The 17,490-nt window shown below is 34.3% G+C and overlaps 1 protein-coding gene and 1 long non-coding RNA gene across 2 annotated transcripts; one reads left to right on the top strand and one right to left on the bottom strand.

The window, feature by feature from the left end:
- Nucleotides 1-2,395: 2,395 nt before the first annotated feature.
- Nucleotides 2,396-6,919, top strand: LOC142643344 (guanine nucleotide-binding protein subunit beta-2). Its single transcript, XM_075817911.1, has 6 exons — nt 2,396-2,804; nt 2,926-3,020; nt 3,752-4,176; nt 5,012-5,369; nt 5,667-5,780; nt 6,645-6,919. Exons 1-6 carry the CDS (start codon nt 2,699-2,701, stop codon nt 6,678-6,680), a joined length of 1,134 nt encoding a protein of 377 aa, XP_075674026.1. The 5' UTR covers nt 2,396-2,698; the 3' UTR covers nt 6,681-6,919.
- A 4,919-nt stretch (nt 6,920-11,838) lies between these two features.
- LOC142642118 (uncharacterized) lies at nt 11,839-17,002 on the bottom strand. Its single transcript, XR_012845589.1, has 7 exons — nt 16,877-17,002; nt 16,019-16,120; nt 14,764-14,842; nt 14,376-14,689; nt 13,843-13,920; nt 13,388-13,722; nt 11,839-12,156 (listed from the first exon to the last, which is right to left on the bottom strand). It is a non-coding gene; the product is annotated as an uncharacterized LOC142642118 (long non-coding RNA).
- Nucleotides 17,003-17,490: the final 488 nt, after the last annotated feature.

Below are 17,490 nucleotides of genomic sequence, written 5' to 3'. Positions count from 1 at the left end.
TGTGCGCATCATCGTACTCCCACCAAATTGATCATTATCCCTTACACTGACTTGAGTGACCAAGTGTGTCCCCGTTGTAATGAGCTTGAAACACCTGTTCACGCTCTACGCGATTGCCATTATGCACGAGCTATTTGGTCTTCCTTCCTAGGACAATTGATTACCTCATAATTTTTCCAACTTGAATTATATGCTTGGTGCAAAAATAATTCTGGACTATATTCCCCTTTAGGATATGTCCCATGGAACATTATATTTGCTTTTACCCTATGGGCAATTTTGTTGGGTAGAAATTCCTTAATTTTTTTAGGTACATTCATTCCATATCATACTTTAAAACACAACGCAATTTTGCATGCCACAAAATTCTTCTTTCTTAGCAATGTCCATGTAGGACATTCAGCTGCATTGTCCATTAAATATATCAGGTGGCGTCCAGCACCGTCCCCTTACGTCACTACTAATACATATGATAGCTCACTTGGTAACCCTGGCAATTCTAGGGCGGGGGGCATGGCACGCTCAGCCACTGGAGATTGGTTGTGGGGCTTCTCATTGCATCTGGGAGTCACCAACAATACTATGGCTGAACTTTGAGATATTAGAGAAGCATTGGCTCGTGCTTGGGCTATGGGCCATCATTGAGTTTGTCTACAAATTGGTTCTCTTTTTGCGTACAATTGGTTGAATACTAATGCTGATTATCCTATGGAATTCTCTAACTTGGTTTTGGATTGTAGGTGGCTCCTCCGCAGGGATTGGGAGGTGCGCGTTGAGTGTATATGGAGAAAGGCAAATAGTTGTGCAGACGTACTGGCAAAGCGGGGTGCTTTCCAAATGGAAAAGGAATTGTTGTATGATACTTGCCCCACGTTTTTGTGGCAGTGTTTATATTGGGACTCCATGGGTTTTGTTTCATCCCGGGGTCATTGCGGATAATAAGGGTCTAGTAATGTTTTGTTTACATTCAACTATTTCTCTCTTGGTTTGGTTGGGTCAGATGGTGTTTAGTTTGCTTCAGTCTGTTTTTGTTGTGTTTTGTTACTCTGTAGTTTTGTTGTAATATTTATGTTTGTAAGACATCTATTTATGTAATAAATCTCCCGTTTTATGCACACAAAAAAAAAATTTCCAAAGAGTAGTGTGAAATTGGCCATTTCACATGATGTCTTACGAAGTTGAGTCTTTTTAGTACAGGCAAAAAAAAAAAAAAAAAGGAGGTTACAACAGTTCCCCGTGAAAATATTAATTTTGGACTCAGATTTCATAAATGTAAACTACTACTATGTATTACTATATTACTATGTTAGTACTAATTTATTCCAAACAACTAACAGAGTCTGACTTCTTCAACCATAACCACAACGGCAACATGTATCAAATGTGAACATTTTTGGGTTTGTTTGAATTGGAAAAGCAAGGTAGTTAATAAGTATACAGAAACGTTTTGCATGATCAATTATTAAAAAAGAACATAATTCTACACAAATTTTGTACTACAATTCTAATCAATTTTAAGTAGGGTTGTATTTCAAAATAAATAAATAAATAAGTAGGGTTGTAAATGAATCAAACCATTTATGAACAGTTCAAGTTTGGATCGAAAAAAAGTTTGTTTATATTTGTTTGTTTAAAAACAAGCCAAATTTAAGCATTAAGTTTAAGCTCGATTATTAAATGAGCCAAGCTCAAACATAATAATGTATTCATGAACAAACTTATAAACATGTGGACTTGATTAAACTATATGTAATATTTTATAGTATACTCGTCTTAAAAATATTTATATAAACTTAAAATTAAATTGTATAAGTTTGCCAATAAGTTCATATGAAATTAAATTATTATTATTATATTATTCATGAAAAAAATATTTTTTTAAGTAAAAATTCATAAAATTGTGAAAAATGTAAAACATTTTTAGTCATAATTTTACAATATATAAAAAAAAAAAGTTAATCAAGTAATTACTCAATAAGAAAAAAAGCCAAACTTGAATATAAAATTTTGTTTGAGGAAGAGTTCGGCTTGTTTTATGGACGACAGTATAAGTCTACATTTGATAAATAAAAAGTGGAAAATGAGAATGTAAAAAGTAGTAATTATTTAGTTATTCATAATTGACCGTTTCAAAATTATTAAAAATAAAAAGGTGACACAATAATTGCGACAGGAGAAAAGTGGTGGTCAAAATCCGAGTAATACAGAGAGTCTGGGATGCTATATAAAATCTAAATTAAATTCCAATCGTCAAATGTGATATACCAAAGTGGGACCCAGTTGACACGGTGTCAAGCACCCAACTCATCTAGGCTGTGCGACACGTGGAAGGCTGTGGACCCGGCGGCGTCAGTCAATTCAGTCCTACACATTACTCATCACCTCACCATCTCCTCTCTCTCTCTCACCCAGAGAATTTTGATCAGACTCTCTCTCTCTCTCTCTCTCAAAGCAGGAGAGCCCCCACAGGCCACAGCTCTCTTCACCTTTCACAAACGAATGCCCCAAAATTTTGTTTTTTTTTTTTGTGTGTGGATATTCTCTCTCTCTCTCTCTTTACTAATCTCTTACACGCAGTTCTACTCTCATACCCAAATCGAAACCCTAAAACCCATTCCTAAACATTCAAACAAAAATGGTCGTTTTTAGTTAGTTAAGAAGTTAGTTAATTGTGGGTGGTGGTGGTGGTGGGAGAAGAATGTCGGTTGCGGAGCTCAAAGAGCGCCACGTGGCGGCCACGGAGACTGTGAACACTCTCAGAGAGCGGCTTAAACAGAGACGCCGTTCGCTGCTCGACACGGACGGTGTGCCCAAATTTCTGTGCTCCTTTTTTTTTTTTTTTAATAATCTTTGCAATGTTTTTTTGTTTGTTTTGTTTTGTTGTGTTTCTTAGATCTGGTTGGTTTTTGTGTGTTATTTGTACAGTTGCCGGGTACGCTAGGTTGCAGAATCGAACTCCGGTCAGTTTCGGACCAACGGATCTGGTTTGCTGTAGAACACTTCAGGGTCATACAGGCAAGGTATACATAGACATATACATTTGATCTTTGTGTTTGATTGTTTTGGGTTAGGTTGTATTAGTTGTATAATTGTATTGCTGGAAATGGTAATTAAATTACTAGGATTAGTTTGGGATTTTCAAATTAGGGGATTTTGTAGGAAGTTGAGGATGTAGCGAGTGAATGTTATTGAAATTGAATATATATGGGAAGTGGGTGTTTCTTTCTTTTATTGTTCAAAAAGGAAATTTGTTTTGTTTTCGTGTGTGTGCGCGCGCGAGAGCTTATTGGCAATAAGGAAAGCCCCATAGGCCCCAGGAGCCCCGTAGCTCAACTGGCATATCCTAGTGTTTCCCATGAAGACATCCAGGTCCAAATCTCCCCTCCCCCCATTATATATATCTAAATATTTATAATAAAAAAAAAGGCTAGGCTCAACTTTGGTTTCTTGGCAACCCAGCTTTTAATATTTTTACATGGAAGATATGACATAGTAGTGCACACATTTTTAACCAACTCTATGATTGGAAAATTTGTTTTTCTTTTATGATTAGTCAAACATTTCTGCAATTGGCTTGTAGTTTATGACTGTTTCTCTAGTTTCTAATTACCGCTAACAATGTTTAATAACCGGTGCCTATTTTCAGCTGAGAACCACGTGTTTGAAAACGTATTTGATTACTATCACAGTGATGCCACTTCATAAAGAGGGGGATAAGCGGGATTTATAATTATTCATAAAAAATTTGCAGGTGTATTCATTGGATTGGACTCCTGAAAGGAATCGACTTGTTAGTGCATCTCAAGATGGCCGATTGATAGTGTGGAATGCTTTAACAAGCCAGAAGACTCATGCCATAAAGCTTCCTTGTGCATGGGTCATGACTTGTGCCTTTTCACCAACAGGCCAGTCTGTTGCCTGTGGTGGTCTTGATAGTGTATGCTCCATCTTCAACCTGAATTCCCCCACTGACAAGGATGGGAATTTACCAATTTCAAGAATGCTTAGTGGGCATAAGGGCTACGTTTCCTCCTGTCAATATGTTCCGGATAATGACACTCACCTGATCACCAGTTCTGGTGATCAAACATGTGTTTTGTGGGATATTTCTACAGGCCTCAGAACTTCTGTTTTTGGAGGTGAATTTCAGTCTGGTCACACTGCAGATGTACTAAGGTATAGGAGATTTTGAAACTGCTATCCTAAATTTTATTCTCATAATTTTAGAGGAGGTCTTTTTTAATGCCCCTTCCCCCCCTCCTTTTTTTTTTTTTTTGAAGCTTTGAAACTTGAAGCATCTGCAAAAGTAGCAAATAAATATTATCATAATTGCTCTGTAAATTGGACTCAAGAAGAATTTGTTTCTAATAAAGGAACTTGCTTGACTATGTGTATTCTTTGCCAAGAGGCTCGTGGCTCAATAACATTACTCAATTGCCCCATTCTGCCCCATGGAGACAACCTGGTTCGAATCCCCCCTCCCCAATTGTGTATGCGCCCATTTAGTGCTTGTGAAGATAGGCAACCAGAACTTTCACAATCTTAATGGGAGGCTAGGGTCATTTACTCTGTAATTTTTTACCTGGAGTTTTATTTTATTATTATTTTTATATCTATTAGTGAATACCTGTGTAGCTAATTAATTGATAGTCCATATGTCCTCTAGATTTCCTAATTGCACTCGAGATTCTTCCCCTTATCTTTTGCTCATAGAATGACAATATTGCATCCGTATTTTTATGTTTTGTTTAAGTGATGTTAAGGTTAGTGAACTTACATATGTTATTATTCAAAACTTGCAAGTGGTCTTTAGACCAAATGGAACTTGTCCCGCATGAAAAAGTGGTGGAGAGGGGGTTAGATCCATTATGAGTGTGTGTGCTACCTAGCTAAAAAAGAGAGAGAAGAAAAGAGTGTGTGAATACTGAGTTGTATCATTGTATGTGCCTACCTGAAAAATGTTAACGTTCTAGGCTTTATTCAACTTTGTTATTGTTTTGCATTCTTTCAGTGTTTCAATTAATGGAACAAATTCAAGATTGTTCGTCTCTGGTTCGTGTGATGGGACTGCTCGTTTGTGGGACACTCGTGTTGCAAGTCGAGCAGTGAAGACGTTTCATGGACACGAGGGAGATGTTAATACTGTGAGGTTCTTTCCAGATGGAAATAGATTTGGAACTGGTTCAGATGATGGAACTTGCAGGTTATTTGATACCAGAACTGGGCACCAACTCCAAGTATACTATCAGCCGCATGGTGATAATGACGGCCCACATGTGACCTCCATTGCATTCTCTATATCAGGCAGACTTCTCTTTGCTGGATACTCAAATGGCGATTGCTATGTGTGGGACACGTTATTGGCACAGGTATTTTGTGCATACTTTTTGTAATTCTTTTAGGTCTACAGAGTGCTTATCACTGTGAGCATGAAGTAGCCTATTTTATCAATAAAATTTATTACTTATAAAAAAAAGGGTACTTCTGTAGCTCATTGTCAATTAGAATTTGCTTAAATTTCCACCGTGGGCTAGTTTGATAATTAAGAACTTCTAAGAATGAAGCATCTAATTTTCAAGTGGTTATGAGAATGTGAAATCAAGTGGACCATTTGCCCGGCTTGTTAATAATTGAATTGCTCTAACTACTCACTTGCTTTGTGGCAGGTCGTCTTGAACTTGGGAACTCTCCAAAATTCACATGAGGGCCGGATTAGCTGTTTGGGTTTGTCAGCTGATGGTAGTGCCTTATGTACAGGAAGTTGGGATACAAACCTAAAGGTTAGTCTGTGTTTAGACTTGGAAAAAGTTACTTCACTTCGGCTCCTTGATGCATGAGACAGATTATCACTGGCTATAGATTTCCTGGATGTAGTTCATGTGCTAAACTAAATAAGTTTTCTTACCTGCTAAAGTTTTACAAATACTTCCGTTTTCAATTTCAATAGATGGTTCAATACTTCTTTTTTCAGTTTCTGTATCTAAATTGTGAACCCATAAAAACATTTGAAAGAAAAATGTAAAGAATAAAAATTTTATATGGCAACTTGGAGAGAGCCTGGACAAGCAAAGAAAAATCTATGCATGGTTACTCATGAAATTAAGTCTATTAGTAACTTCCACAAATGATTTTTTATTTTATTTTATTTAAATATTATTACTAATTTATAATATGTAGCAGCATAAACTCCTGAGCCTGGTTATCTGAACTTTTTTTTTGTCTCTTAGGAGGAAGTGACTGAATCTTATTACAGTACCTAGTTTTGTGGTGGCACTTTGTCAAATTATTGTCAGATTTCATAAGTATGCTATAATGTTGTCACATCTGGAATTAACACTGAATTATTATATTGAATATTAGAGAAACAATTTGTTTCGAGGATTGATTGATCCAAGTGTTCTGTGTGTATGTCAGCTAAAATTTGTTATTACTAGTCATTTTGTAGCACTTCACAGGTAATTGTCTCATATTCTTTTACTATTACTATGTAATATAGTTTTCTCTTTTAGGAGGTCATTTTCGTGTTTTTCTTTCTTTTAACAGGGAATACGTGCATTTCAGTTAGCGTAATGGGCATTGTTTTAATTACTTATACTCATCTGTCTTTTAGTCTTTCTGATCTTCGTTTTCTTTCTTTATGCCAGATATGGGCTTTTGGAGGGCATAGGAAGGTAATCTGATGTGTTGAAGGAGAAAAATCTAATTCCTGAGTTTCTCTTTCCCGGGTCCACGTTTCTCATTTTCTTCTCATACCATTGTATCCTGGTCCTGGTAAAATGTTTGAGTCTACTATTTTACTAGGGTTTGAGAAACCATAATCCTGTAATGTTTGTTGTAATTTAGAAAAAACAATCTGTGGAGAAAGAAAAATTGTTCAGTTGAGAACTTGAGCTGGAGGGACCAATATTTTTTATCCGCATGCTGCGTATGTCTCTGATTGTTGTTTGCCCTCCTTTTCACTGATCAATGCGGCACCCTATATATATATATATATATATATATTCAATCTTAAAATTTTTTTTCTCTCTTTGGGTTCTATGCAACAAAGTATGAACTCTTGGCTCCAATTGTGGCATTTTGAAAAGTGAAAACCCTTTCATGCGTATGTACGTTTCATGGGCAATTCCCAAAATGGTGAAGAACCATTTTTCGTTTCCAAAAGCAGGAATTGCACGTCTGAGCATGAAACATTCCTTTCTCTGAGTATTATAATGATTGACAATCCTCAGCATACTGATTTAGTCCCCTCATGTAAACCAGCGTCATGAACTGGACTGGGCTGTACCCAAAAGAGAATTCGGTAGGAATGTCTAGCTCTCTAAGCTTAGTTTAACGTAGGAACTAAACCGAATCCTACCCACCGATGGGAAGAGTGCAGGTTCATACACCGTACCCACCAGTGTGAGTACAATACAATCAGAATTGAATTCCCAATACAACCATTTACCATGCATAGGAGTTGTTTCAGTTATTGGGTGCGTTATAAATCATTTGCAAAAGGTTAGTGGTACAATTCTAAACAAAAGGTATATCAAGTATGAACCTAAATCCACATATATAATTATATCATAGGAGTTGTTTGGGTTTTGTTGTCTTTGGTGGTGTGGTGGTGGTGGTTCTGGATACTTTTTTTTTTTTTTGGTGGTGGCTGATTTGGTGGTGTCTTGGCTGATTTGGTTTGACTGTTGGTGGCTGCGTGTGGTGGTGGCAGCTGGGTCTTTGGTTGGTCACTTGGTTGTTATTAATGGTGGTGGTACAACCTAGAGAAAGATAGAGAGACAGGACACAATGCAGAGAGAATAAAATATGTATTAATATGGAATGACAATGAACAGCGTGTCAAATCCATATTAAAAGAACCATAATTCAAAATTTCAAATACATTTTTAAAGTAAAAGCTCAAATAATGTAGTTAGACATCCAATTTTAAAGGCTTAACTACTTTTACTTTAATTTATCTAAAGGTAGAAAAAGAGTAAATGATACATAATAACCGAGACAACTCTCTAGGGCCTACCACAAGCAAGCAACAATAAATATAAAACTTAAAGAGTAAGGGAAAGAGATACAAACACAAAATAATACCAAGACGTGTTATCGAAGAGGAAATCAGAGAACTCGGCAAAAAACTTCTCCGCGACTCTCCAAGTTGAAATGATCCACTAGTAGATAAGTTAGAGTACAAGGATACCAAAAAGCCTAATCTACCCAAAGTATTTAAGTCCTCTAAACTTTAGCTACCAACGGACTTCTTGGAGTCTTGTCTTTACTACCTTCCCAGATCCTACAATATTGCCCAATTGCATCTGCCAAGCCTCATCGGCTTATTTTGGCAAATCCCTAATGTTTCCCGAGCTCCAAATCACTCTCTCTATATTCTAAATAAGTGTGAGTTGTGTTTGAGTACAAATCTCCTCTCAAGGTATAACAATGGGAGAATGAATAGCTCTCTTTAATGAGATGAGTGTGTTGTAGAAACCTTTCTAAGTTTTTTTTTTTTTTTTTTCTAATAAATAGTTTTCTTACAATTTTGTAGGTAATGAGAGTATATATAGTAGGGAAAAAAAGAGAAAAGGTCACGCTTAAAATCTAGCTAATTAGTGTATCTCGTGGGTCATCTCGCAGGTTGGCCAAGTCGCAAGTTACTCGCGAAATACACTGACTGTTGAACTTCCTCATGTGCTCCTCACATGGCCTTTCGCGAATGCTGTAATCGCGAGTTAGTTGTGAGATCAACTGTCTTGAGCAATCTTCACCAACTTAGTACAAACTCATTACAATTAAATATCACAAAATACAAGGAAATAAATTAATAAAATTACAACATTTTTTGTCATAGAATAAGCCAACATAAATGTTACGTGAAAAACCTTAACTTAACAAAAATAACCATCTTCTCTAACATAACAAAACCATATTTATCCAAAAAATAATAATAATAATAAAGCCATAAAATTAAAAATTAGAATGTGTTATGCATATTCATTATAGTGAGTTGGAACAGCAGTTCAGTATTTTTAGAGAATCAGTTGGAACAGCACTTCAATATTTTTAGAGAATCCTAGCAATAACAGCAACAACCACAACAATTTGGCTGAAAGATACCACTTCAGAGTTGAAATTAAAATTTCTTGCACAAAAGGTCTCCATTTGACAGAATTTTTTTACCGCCTCTTCAATATGTAAACTTTCCAAGCTTCTAGTGTATTATTGTCAAGTAAATGGCAAAAGCTCTTCAATATGTAAACTTTCCAGGCTCCAATTATATCACTGTCAAGTAAATGGCAAAAACGGCTAAGAATAGCGAGTATGAACAATATTGTTGACTGAGTGAGTTCTACATCAAATATGAGTATAAACCATCAATGAACATTAAGAGTATAAGCCATCCATGAGCATTTAGTGTAGAACCAAAATTTTATAATAAAAAAACACTACAATAGAGAGAGAGAGAGAGAGAGAGAGAGAGAGAGAGAGAGAGAGAGAGAGAAACACGTCATTGAGCACTAAATTCTATATGCAGTCAGCAAAAAATAAAAACAAGAGAATAAAATGTTATTGTTCTTGCTCTTTGATTAATTCTCTCTCTGATTCAAAGAGACATTTTCCAATTAATTCTAAAGAGGTAAAAAGAGGGGAAAAAAATAATACAATTTTGTTTCTCCATAAGGTGCAGCTCAGTAATAAATGGTTTATTTCTTTCTAATTAACCTTTCTCAATCCCAAAAAAGCAACCCCAGAACCCAAAATACTGAAATAGAGAATATCTCTCTGGGTACGTCACAAAAGTAGTTTAAACTTTAAAGCTAATAGCCCAGTTCTTCCTTTTACAAAATTTTCAGCTCCAAAGAGATACCCAGTTAAGAAAAACAAACATATATAAGTTCTGGGTAAATTTAGTTAACATGATAATTTCAGATACACAGCAAATCAGAATTAATAACATAAATAGCAATGCACAAGTATATCATAAAAACATCTTGTACACGTATAGCAATGCACTTCGCTTGTGAAATGTACATGTGTATGAATTATGATCAGGGACGGCGCCAGAACTTTGAGTTAAGGGGGGCGGTTTTACTATTAGTTGTGTGCAGCGATTTCAACCTTTGACTCTGCTACTACTTAGCTGCTGAGGTTTTTTTTTTTTTTTTTTTTTTTTTGGTAAGAATGAAATTATATTTTTTTAGAATTTTTTAAAGGGTAGGGTTGTTTATTTTAAATAAAATTGGTTAATTGAACTTAATTTTTTTATATTTTTAGTTTTATTATTTGTAATTTTTGTTGTTGAGCTTTTTTTTTTGGCTTGTATGTTTTGTTTTAGATTTTAGATCTATAATTTTTTTTATCGTCACTAAAATGAGGAAAATACTAGCACTGCAAACTGTCTTTATAAATTATTGATGTGATAAGTAGTTACTAGTAGGTAAAAAAATGATGTGAGTGATGGACCCATGTGCGAACCAATAAGAATTTGTTACCAAAACAGTTTGTAAAAATATTGTAAAAAAGTTTGTGAGTATAACATTACTCTTAAAAGAATCAATGCTATTGTTTTAAGGAAAAAATGTAATTTTATATAACAAAATTGCCAACATTTATACACATATAATAATATATTTTAAAAAAAATTGGGGAGCCATTGCCCCTAGTCCAAAGGTAGCTACGTCCCTAATTATGATACATATATTCCTAGAAAATTCTACATAATTTTACAGAAATCTTATAAGCTCCTTATTTTTTTTAAAAAAATTACGAAAAAAGGGGAAAATTTCCACCATAAAAAAGGGTTACACTTTTTTTTTTTTTTTTTTTTGATGGGAGGGTTACTCATTTTTATAAGCCACAGGCTGTGGATACACATCTTGCTTCTTATCGAACCGGCCCAAATGTGCCAGTATTGTTCAAGGCCCAATATCCAACCAAGTACAGCTAACTTTATTTTTATTTTTTTAATTGTTATTATCTTTTGTGGGTAAATATATTTTTTATTATAGAAAATATATTATTTTATTTTAGTCCAACCAATCTATGACGTTGATTCTTAGTCCTTATCTCCACCGTTGATTCATTAGCCTTTAACGGTGATAGAAACATTTAAAAATCACCTCTTGGACCCAAAGACTATTTTTCCTCCCCAACCAATTTTCTCTCACAAAATTGTACAAACAAAAAATCCCTAACGCAAAGTATAACGAACTCTCTCTCTTTCTGTACCTTCCAAATTCCAAGGCTAGTGTAATAATCTCTGAGGTATCTTTGCAGACTCAGATCTTTCTCACCTATATTTCAATTTCATTTTTGTAGTTTACTTTTCAGCTCTAATCAAAATTTTCTGGGTCTTAGTTTGATCATACTAATTCTCAATTTATTTTCTGTTGACTATCTCAGATTGTTCTTGTCATTTTTGTGTAATGCAGCTAGTTTTATCAATTGGGTTGTCCTTCATTTTTGTTATTAGGTTAAGAATTTTGGGTCAAAAAAAGATATCTAGGTTTGAATCAAAATAAGGTTTTTGTTGTTGTTGTTGTTGTTGCAATTTGGGGATTGAGTTTTCAACCCGTGAATTCAAGTCTAGGGTTCAGAGTTTTATTTTGTGGAATTTGTATGCCAAGAGGGTACTGAGGATTCTAAAAAGCTGGTATCTTGTGTAGAAAACTTTGAACCTAATCAATTCAATTCCAAACTTAAAGCCACAGAAACTGCATTGTCAAATCTCACATTTGATTCCAAACCCGTAAACGAAAGGATTGTGAAACAACAACCATCACTTTCAGCCAACTATATTTTAATCTCTGCTACCAACTATATTTTAATCTCTGCTACACAATTCATCTTACAGGACCTTTTACTTCTCACAATGTCAATCAACACAAGAAATGAATTGCTTGACAAATAATGAAGTGCTTAATACAAAATTTTCCATTTATACGTGAGAAAGAAAAATAAGGGGACACTAACAAGTAGCGAATGCTCTCACCTCTTAGAATTAATTAAAAAGATACTATCAAAGTACCAAAACTCACCTTTTTCACTCAAAAGCTTGCCTTCGGTGCATGTAACTTCAAGTTTTCCCTTATGTTCAATCAGTTGCTTTTCCCAAGGTTCTAGTTCAGCACGAACTTTTGCAAGCTCAGCACGATATCTTAGTTTCAACTGCTTATTGACCAATCAGGGGTAAGTAACATTTCCAATAATTAGCTACGCATGCCCATGTCTGCTAAAAGTGAAACAGTATTACACTAATTATTTCAAGGGGGATTACCTCTTCAACAAAATGGTATCAATTTCCCAACCAACAAAAAGATTACATACAATACCAAGAATAACAAAAATAAACATAAGCATGCATCCACACTAATGTCACAAAAGAAACTTCTTGGTTTCTCATTGGTTCTCCCCATGGAATTGTGTGATTTTCCTCTACAGTTTTTTTTTTTTTTGAACAAGGAGCGATTTATGCATTATAAAAAAAAAAAAAATCAAAGGTGTCTAAGGCGTATAGCTCAACTAGCACTTCCTTTTTCCATAATAATAGGATGGAAGGTGAGGACGAAGGTCCAAGACCACTAGGTGCATGCGTAACTTAACAATGAACAAAGGGAAAAAGAAATTAAAGGTTTAATATATATGTTTACAGCCAAGAATAATTCAATATAGATAATACATTGATTTTAGGCGGGGGGGGGGGGGGGGGGAGGCATACAAAATAACACAGCTTGAAATGTGTTGAAAATGTTAAGGGCAGAACCTTTTCACATGTTCAGGCACGAGCAAAGTTAATTTCAAAATCCTTTATTAGTAAAGTTCTTAATCCCATCTGAAAATGATATTGAGGATTTCTTTAAAATTGACCAAATCAAACGTCCAAATTCAATTAGAAAATAAATTAAGAATTTTCCAAAAACAGTTGCAGAAAAATACTAAGTCATACCATACATTTTAGAGCCATATAAATCATGTATATCATGGAACAAACTCTGAATATCAGAACTCCAAGATATGTTATTTGGGCATCCTTTACACTGTTATTACATCTACCATGGGGGATGGCATCATATTTATAAAAATAAAAATCCAACTAGAGAATACTTAGTATATAGACCTAATGAAACACAAAGCAATGTAATGAGAATCCAAAATTTTAATTGAAGGCATAGCTTATGACAAAACCCTATAATTTTTTAGAAGATAAGACAGAAAATGAACAATAATATTTTACAATGGTGTGAAACATACACAAACAGCTATAAATTAAAAACTTAATACTGCTGCACATAATTCTTTGAAGTGTGATTTGCAACACGACGACTAACATATTCCTATTGTTCATAACCAAAAAGATAAAAAATGATAATAATAAAATTAAAAAAATAAATTAAATCACCTTTAGAATTCTCTTTAATTTCCTCTTAAGACTTTCTCCTCGTCCAGCAACAGTTTTAGCAGTTTTGAAATATTTTCCTCAAGTTCCGGAATCAGATTTTTTGAGTCTTCACACTCATTTTCTAAGTTATTAATCTTTGCTGAATCTTGAAATGGGAAGCCAAAAAGTTAATGATAACCGTGTTCAGTTCAAGTGAACAATATCTTTCCCATACCTTTTTCAGTTTATTCTCAAGTTTCTTGATCTTTTGCTTCATGTGCTTCAAATCTTCCCGATATTTGCCTTTCAAAATTCTTAAAATCTTCCTTACAGTTTCTAAGTTGATTATCAAGTTCCTAATTATTCAAAAGAAAAGGTAAATAGTGGATCCGTAAATAAAAAATATATTCATTAACCAAGCTGCACATATGTACACAAAAGGCTTTCTCAATTAAGGAAAAAGAGAAGCAACTTACACGAGGCATGTGGTCAACAGACCATTCAACTTTGTTGAACTCTTCCTTTGTATGATTATCATCAGCCGTAGACACCAACTAATATAGTAATATAACAGAAACAATGTTAGCTCAAGCTAATAGGCAAAATATATAAGAGAAACTCTGAGGTGAGTGAAATTATAAATTTGCTATTCAACTACAAAGAAAAGAATGAAATGTTTAGTTTTGGGATATCAGAAGTGCGGGGACTTAGCACATTCACCACTTTGCCTTCTTTTTACCTGTGCCTTGTATATACTTTACATCAAGGTTTAGAATTTTTTGTATGTGTGTGTTACTTTACAAAAAAAAAGAAAAAACTTAAATAAGATCAAAGTGAATTCAGTAAACATTCAATGCAAACATGTCATTTCAAATAGTGGCTAGCGCATGGTTTGAAAATCGATATAATAAGGGTTCTCGCAATGACACAATCATATACCATGCCAACAATATTAATAGGTTCTTGTATGCATTTGTTTATGACAATATAAGATCCATTTTCAGCAAACCTCTCGTCTCTTCAGGTACTTGTTATGCGTAGTTTCAAGCTCCTACAGCGTTTTATGACTTTTTCGTATGTTCTCCCTGGTACGAGATGTCAAACTCTTCATCATATATATATTTCAACTGAACATACATATTGCAAAAGATTCCATAACATATACCTTTCAGTCTTCAGGTTTTCTTCTAAACTGACGACGTTTGCTCGTAGTTCAACGAGTTTTGTATCAGTATCTTCATGAGCCAATTTTGTGGCTTTCTCTTGCCATTTCAAGAAAGGTAATTCTTTCAGCATGTATGCTTCAGCTTCATTCTTCACATCCTGTTGCAACAAAATATACGAACAGCATAATCAAACGTAGGATGATATAGCAAAGTGCAATAACATTTACATACCTCCAAGCTATCTCTCTCTTTCTCTGCTAACTTAACCATTTGCACCACTCCAGACCTGCTCTCATTAAGAGATTCTAACCTGAGATACAAGGAAAAGAACACTAACAAGAGTCAGAAAATTGACAAAATTATATTTTGAGTAATGAACAAAAAATATTTATTTCAATAAAGTGGAGCACAAAGTGACAACATATTTGATAGTTGCAAAAAGCTTCAAAGATGTAGCAATAGGAAAGCAAGTTTTTTGGCATGTAACAGGAAAGTAAATTCAGATAATATAAATAAAAATAAAAACCCCAAATTGATAATGACAGCATCATCTAGAAGGATGCATGCTCTCATCTTAATGAAGAACACTGTGTATCAGGCTATCACATAATATGGCTCCCATGAGCAGCCCATTTGCAAGTTATACCTTCCATCCTCAAGTTTCAACTTTTTAGCTAACTAACAAGAATTATGCCTCCAATTAGCATTAGCACTAACTAACACAAGTAATAGACACAGTGCATCATTAAAAATAGGAAATTGACCTAGCAAGCAGGAATAAGAGGGTAAATTTTCAACTAAGTTAACATGCAGATTGTACTCATTGCTTATACGCTTCCTCAATTTTTTTGACATATTTGTTGGTACCAATTATGTCCTCAAGATATTCAAGAAAACCTTCATCATGGGGTCCTTTAGTTTTTGGCTTCATAAGTGAAATTTGCTCAACTTCACCCTGGCAACACCCAAGAAGCAAAGTTTACAACAAATGGAAATAAACTTCTTATTCAAACTACAACCACTACTTAATAAGTATCCAACCTGAAGAATCAGAAAACAGTTGTTGTCCAGGTTAACTCCTTTCCCTTTCAATTTCTGGGTAACTTCAGTAATATTACTTGGACGGTCATTTATATAATATTTATAGGAGTTATCCCGAAAAGCAACTTGGGTAATAACAAAGTCACTCCCTGGAACTTCATATGTTCCATCATTCTATAATCATTAACAATAGCATGAGAATGATGAAAAAATAACTAGAAGTTTTCCATTTGACTACCATATAGATAGAATAAACAAATTTAAATACTTTTCTATTAACCACACAAAACAAATATCACCTTTAAAACAAAGAATTCCAATTGGGTTTGTTAATATTAGTATCCTTTCATCTTATCAGCTTTTTTTCAGACAAGCAACCAAAAGATAAAGAAAACTACTTATTAGCAACATGACCCAGGTAATAAAGATAAACATTTTTACCTACCAAGTCAACAATCTCTTGGAAGTGTACAGAGACACCTGCACTATCCAAATTTTGGAAATTAGTGGAATTGTGGATGAGTTCGGAAACTTTATTAAGCCGCATCTGTACATTTAAGTGAAGACAAATCAGGCACAAAGCATGATCCCCCAAACACAAAACAAATCAACCCAATGTAGTGTCTTTAATATCTCTATAAGTATCCATGTCAATATATAGCCAAAACATTACATAATCTTCATTAACAAAAGCAGAAAAACACACGAACAATTAAGTCACATCTGCACATTTAAACCAAGAAAAAATTAGGCACAAACATGAACCACCAAACAAAAAACAAATAAACCTAATCCAGCATTAATCATAGTTCTATAACTATCCATGTCACAATTTAGAGCCAACATGTTACATAGTTTTCATTAACAAAAGCAGAAAAAATGCAGGAACTTTATTTACTCACATTTGCACATTAAAACCACAACAACAAAAACCCCAAAACACAAAACAAATAAACCCAATACAGTATTGACCATAGCTCTATAGGTAACCATGTCACAACTAAAAGCCAAAATCTTACATAATTTTCATTAACAAAAGCAGGTTTACTCAACTCTGCGCATTTAAACCATGACAACAGAAACCCCCTAAACACAAAACAAATAAACCCAATGCAGTGCCTATCATAGCTATACAAGTATCCTATCCAGGTCACAATTTATTGCCAAAATGTTACATAATAATTATCATTAACAAAAGCATCAAAAACTCATGAACTTTATTAGCTCTCAACTACACACTCTTTTCTTTGGACCCAAAAAATTTACTAATCTTCGCTAACCAAAAAAAAAACACCTATCTTACCTACTTAGCTCGCTTCCCGAATACAAAGTTTCGCATCACCACCATCTCTTTGTGAACAATCTCGGGGCTCCGGAACTTGGCTCTGCTGAGCCCGACCCGTCCGCCATCAACTCGTCCCTCGATTCCACGAGAAATGGAAGTTGTTTTTGAGGGTTTGAAATCAGATAAGAGGGTATATTTGGCATTTCACTTTTTTAAAAGTTTATAATCTGCTCTGCTCGAATTTTTTACCGGAATCCATACCATTTAATTTATCAAGTCTCGTCTGGGCCTATAAAATTTGTCTAATAAAATTTACAACGAAACCCCAATTCAATTTGTTGAAATTTCCTTCCTTTTAGCATTCCAAATCAATCAAAAACCCACTTACGCATATACATTGTGTATCAAAATCAAAATGTGGCTCAGTCTCATTAATCAAAATTTCAATGAACAGACTCTTTACATTAATTGACAATAGATCCCTATCTAAAAATTAAAAATTTAAAAAATACTAATAAACAATATGTCATGAGTCATAACATATTGACATTCTCTTTAACAAACTCTAAACAAAATATCTAATTACAAGAAAATTGGTCAATTGAAAAGGCCAAAATTAGTGTCAATCCATA

Source organism: Castanea sativa, chromosome 7 (genome assembly GCF_040712315.1).
Source record: "Castanea sativa cultivar Marrone di Chiusa Pesio chromosome 7, ASM4071231v1".
Taxonomy (NCBI): Eukaryota; Viridiplantae; Streptophyta; class Magnoliopsida; order Fagales; family Fagaceae; genus Castanea; species Castanea sativa.
The sequence above is the reverse complement of the archived record's forward strand: the minus strand, read 5'-3'. Positions and strand labels throughout refer to the sequence as shown.

Excerpts from the sequence above, each read along its gene's own strand:
- LOC142643344 (XM_075817911.1), top strand. The coding sequence starts at position 2,699 with ATGTCGGTTGCGGAGCTCAAAGAGCGCCACGTGGCGGCCACGGAGACT. Across the intron at positions 5,370-5,666 it reads GGGACACGTTATTGGCACAG|GTCGTCTTGAACTTGGGAAC; the intron begins GTATTTTGTGCA and ends GCTTTGTGGCAG. Across the intron at positions 5,781-6,644 it reads GTTGGGATACAAACCTAAAG|ATATGGGCTTTTGGAGGGCA; the intron begins GTTAGTCTGTGT and ends TCTTTATGCCAG.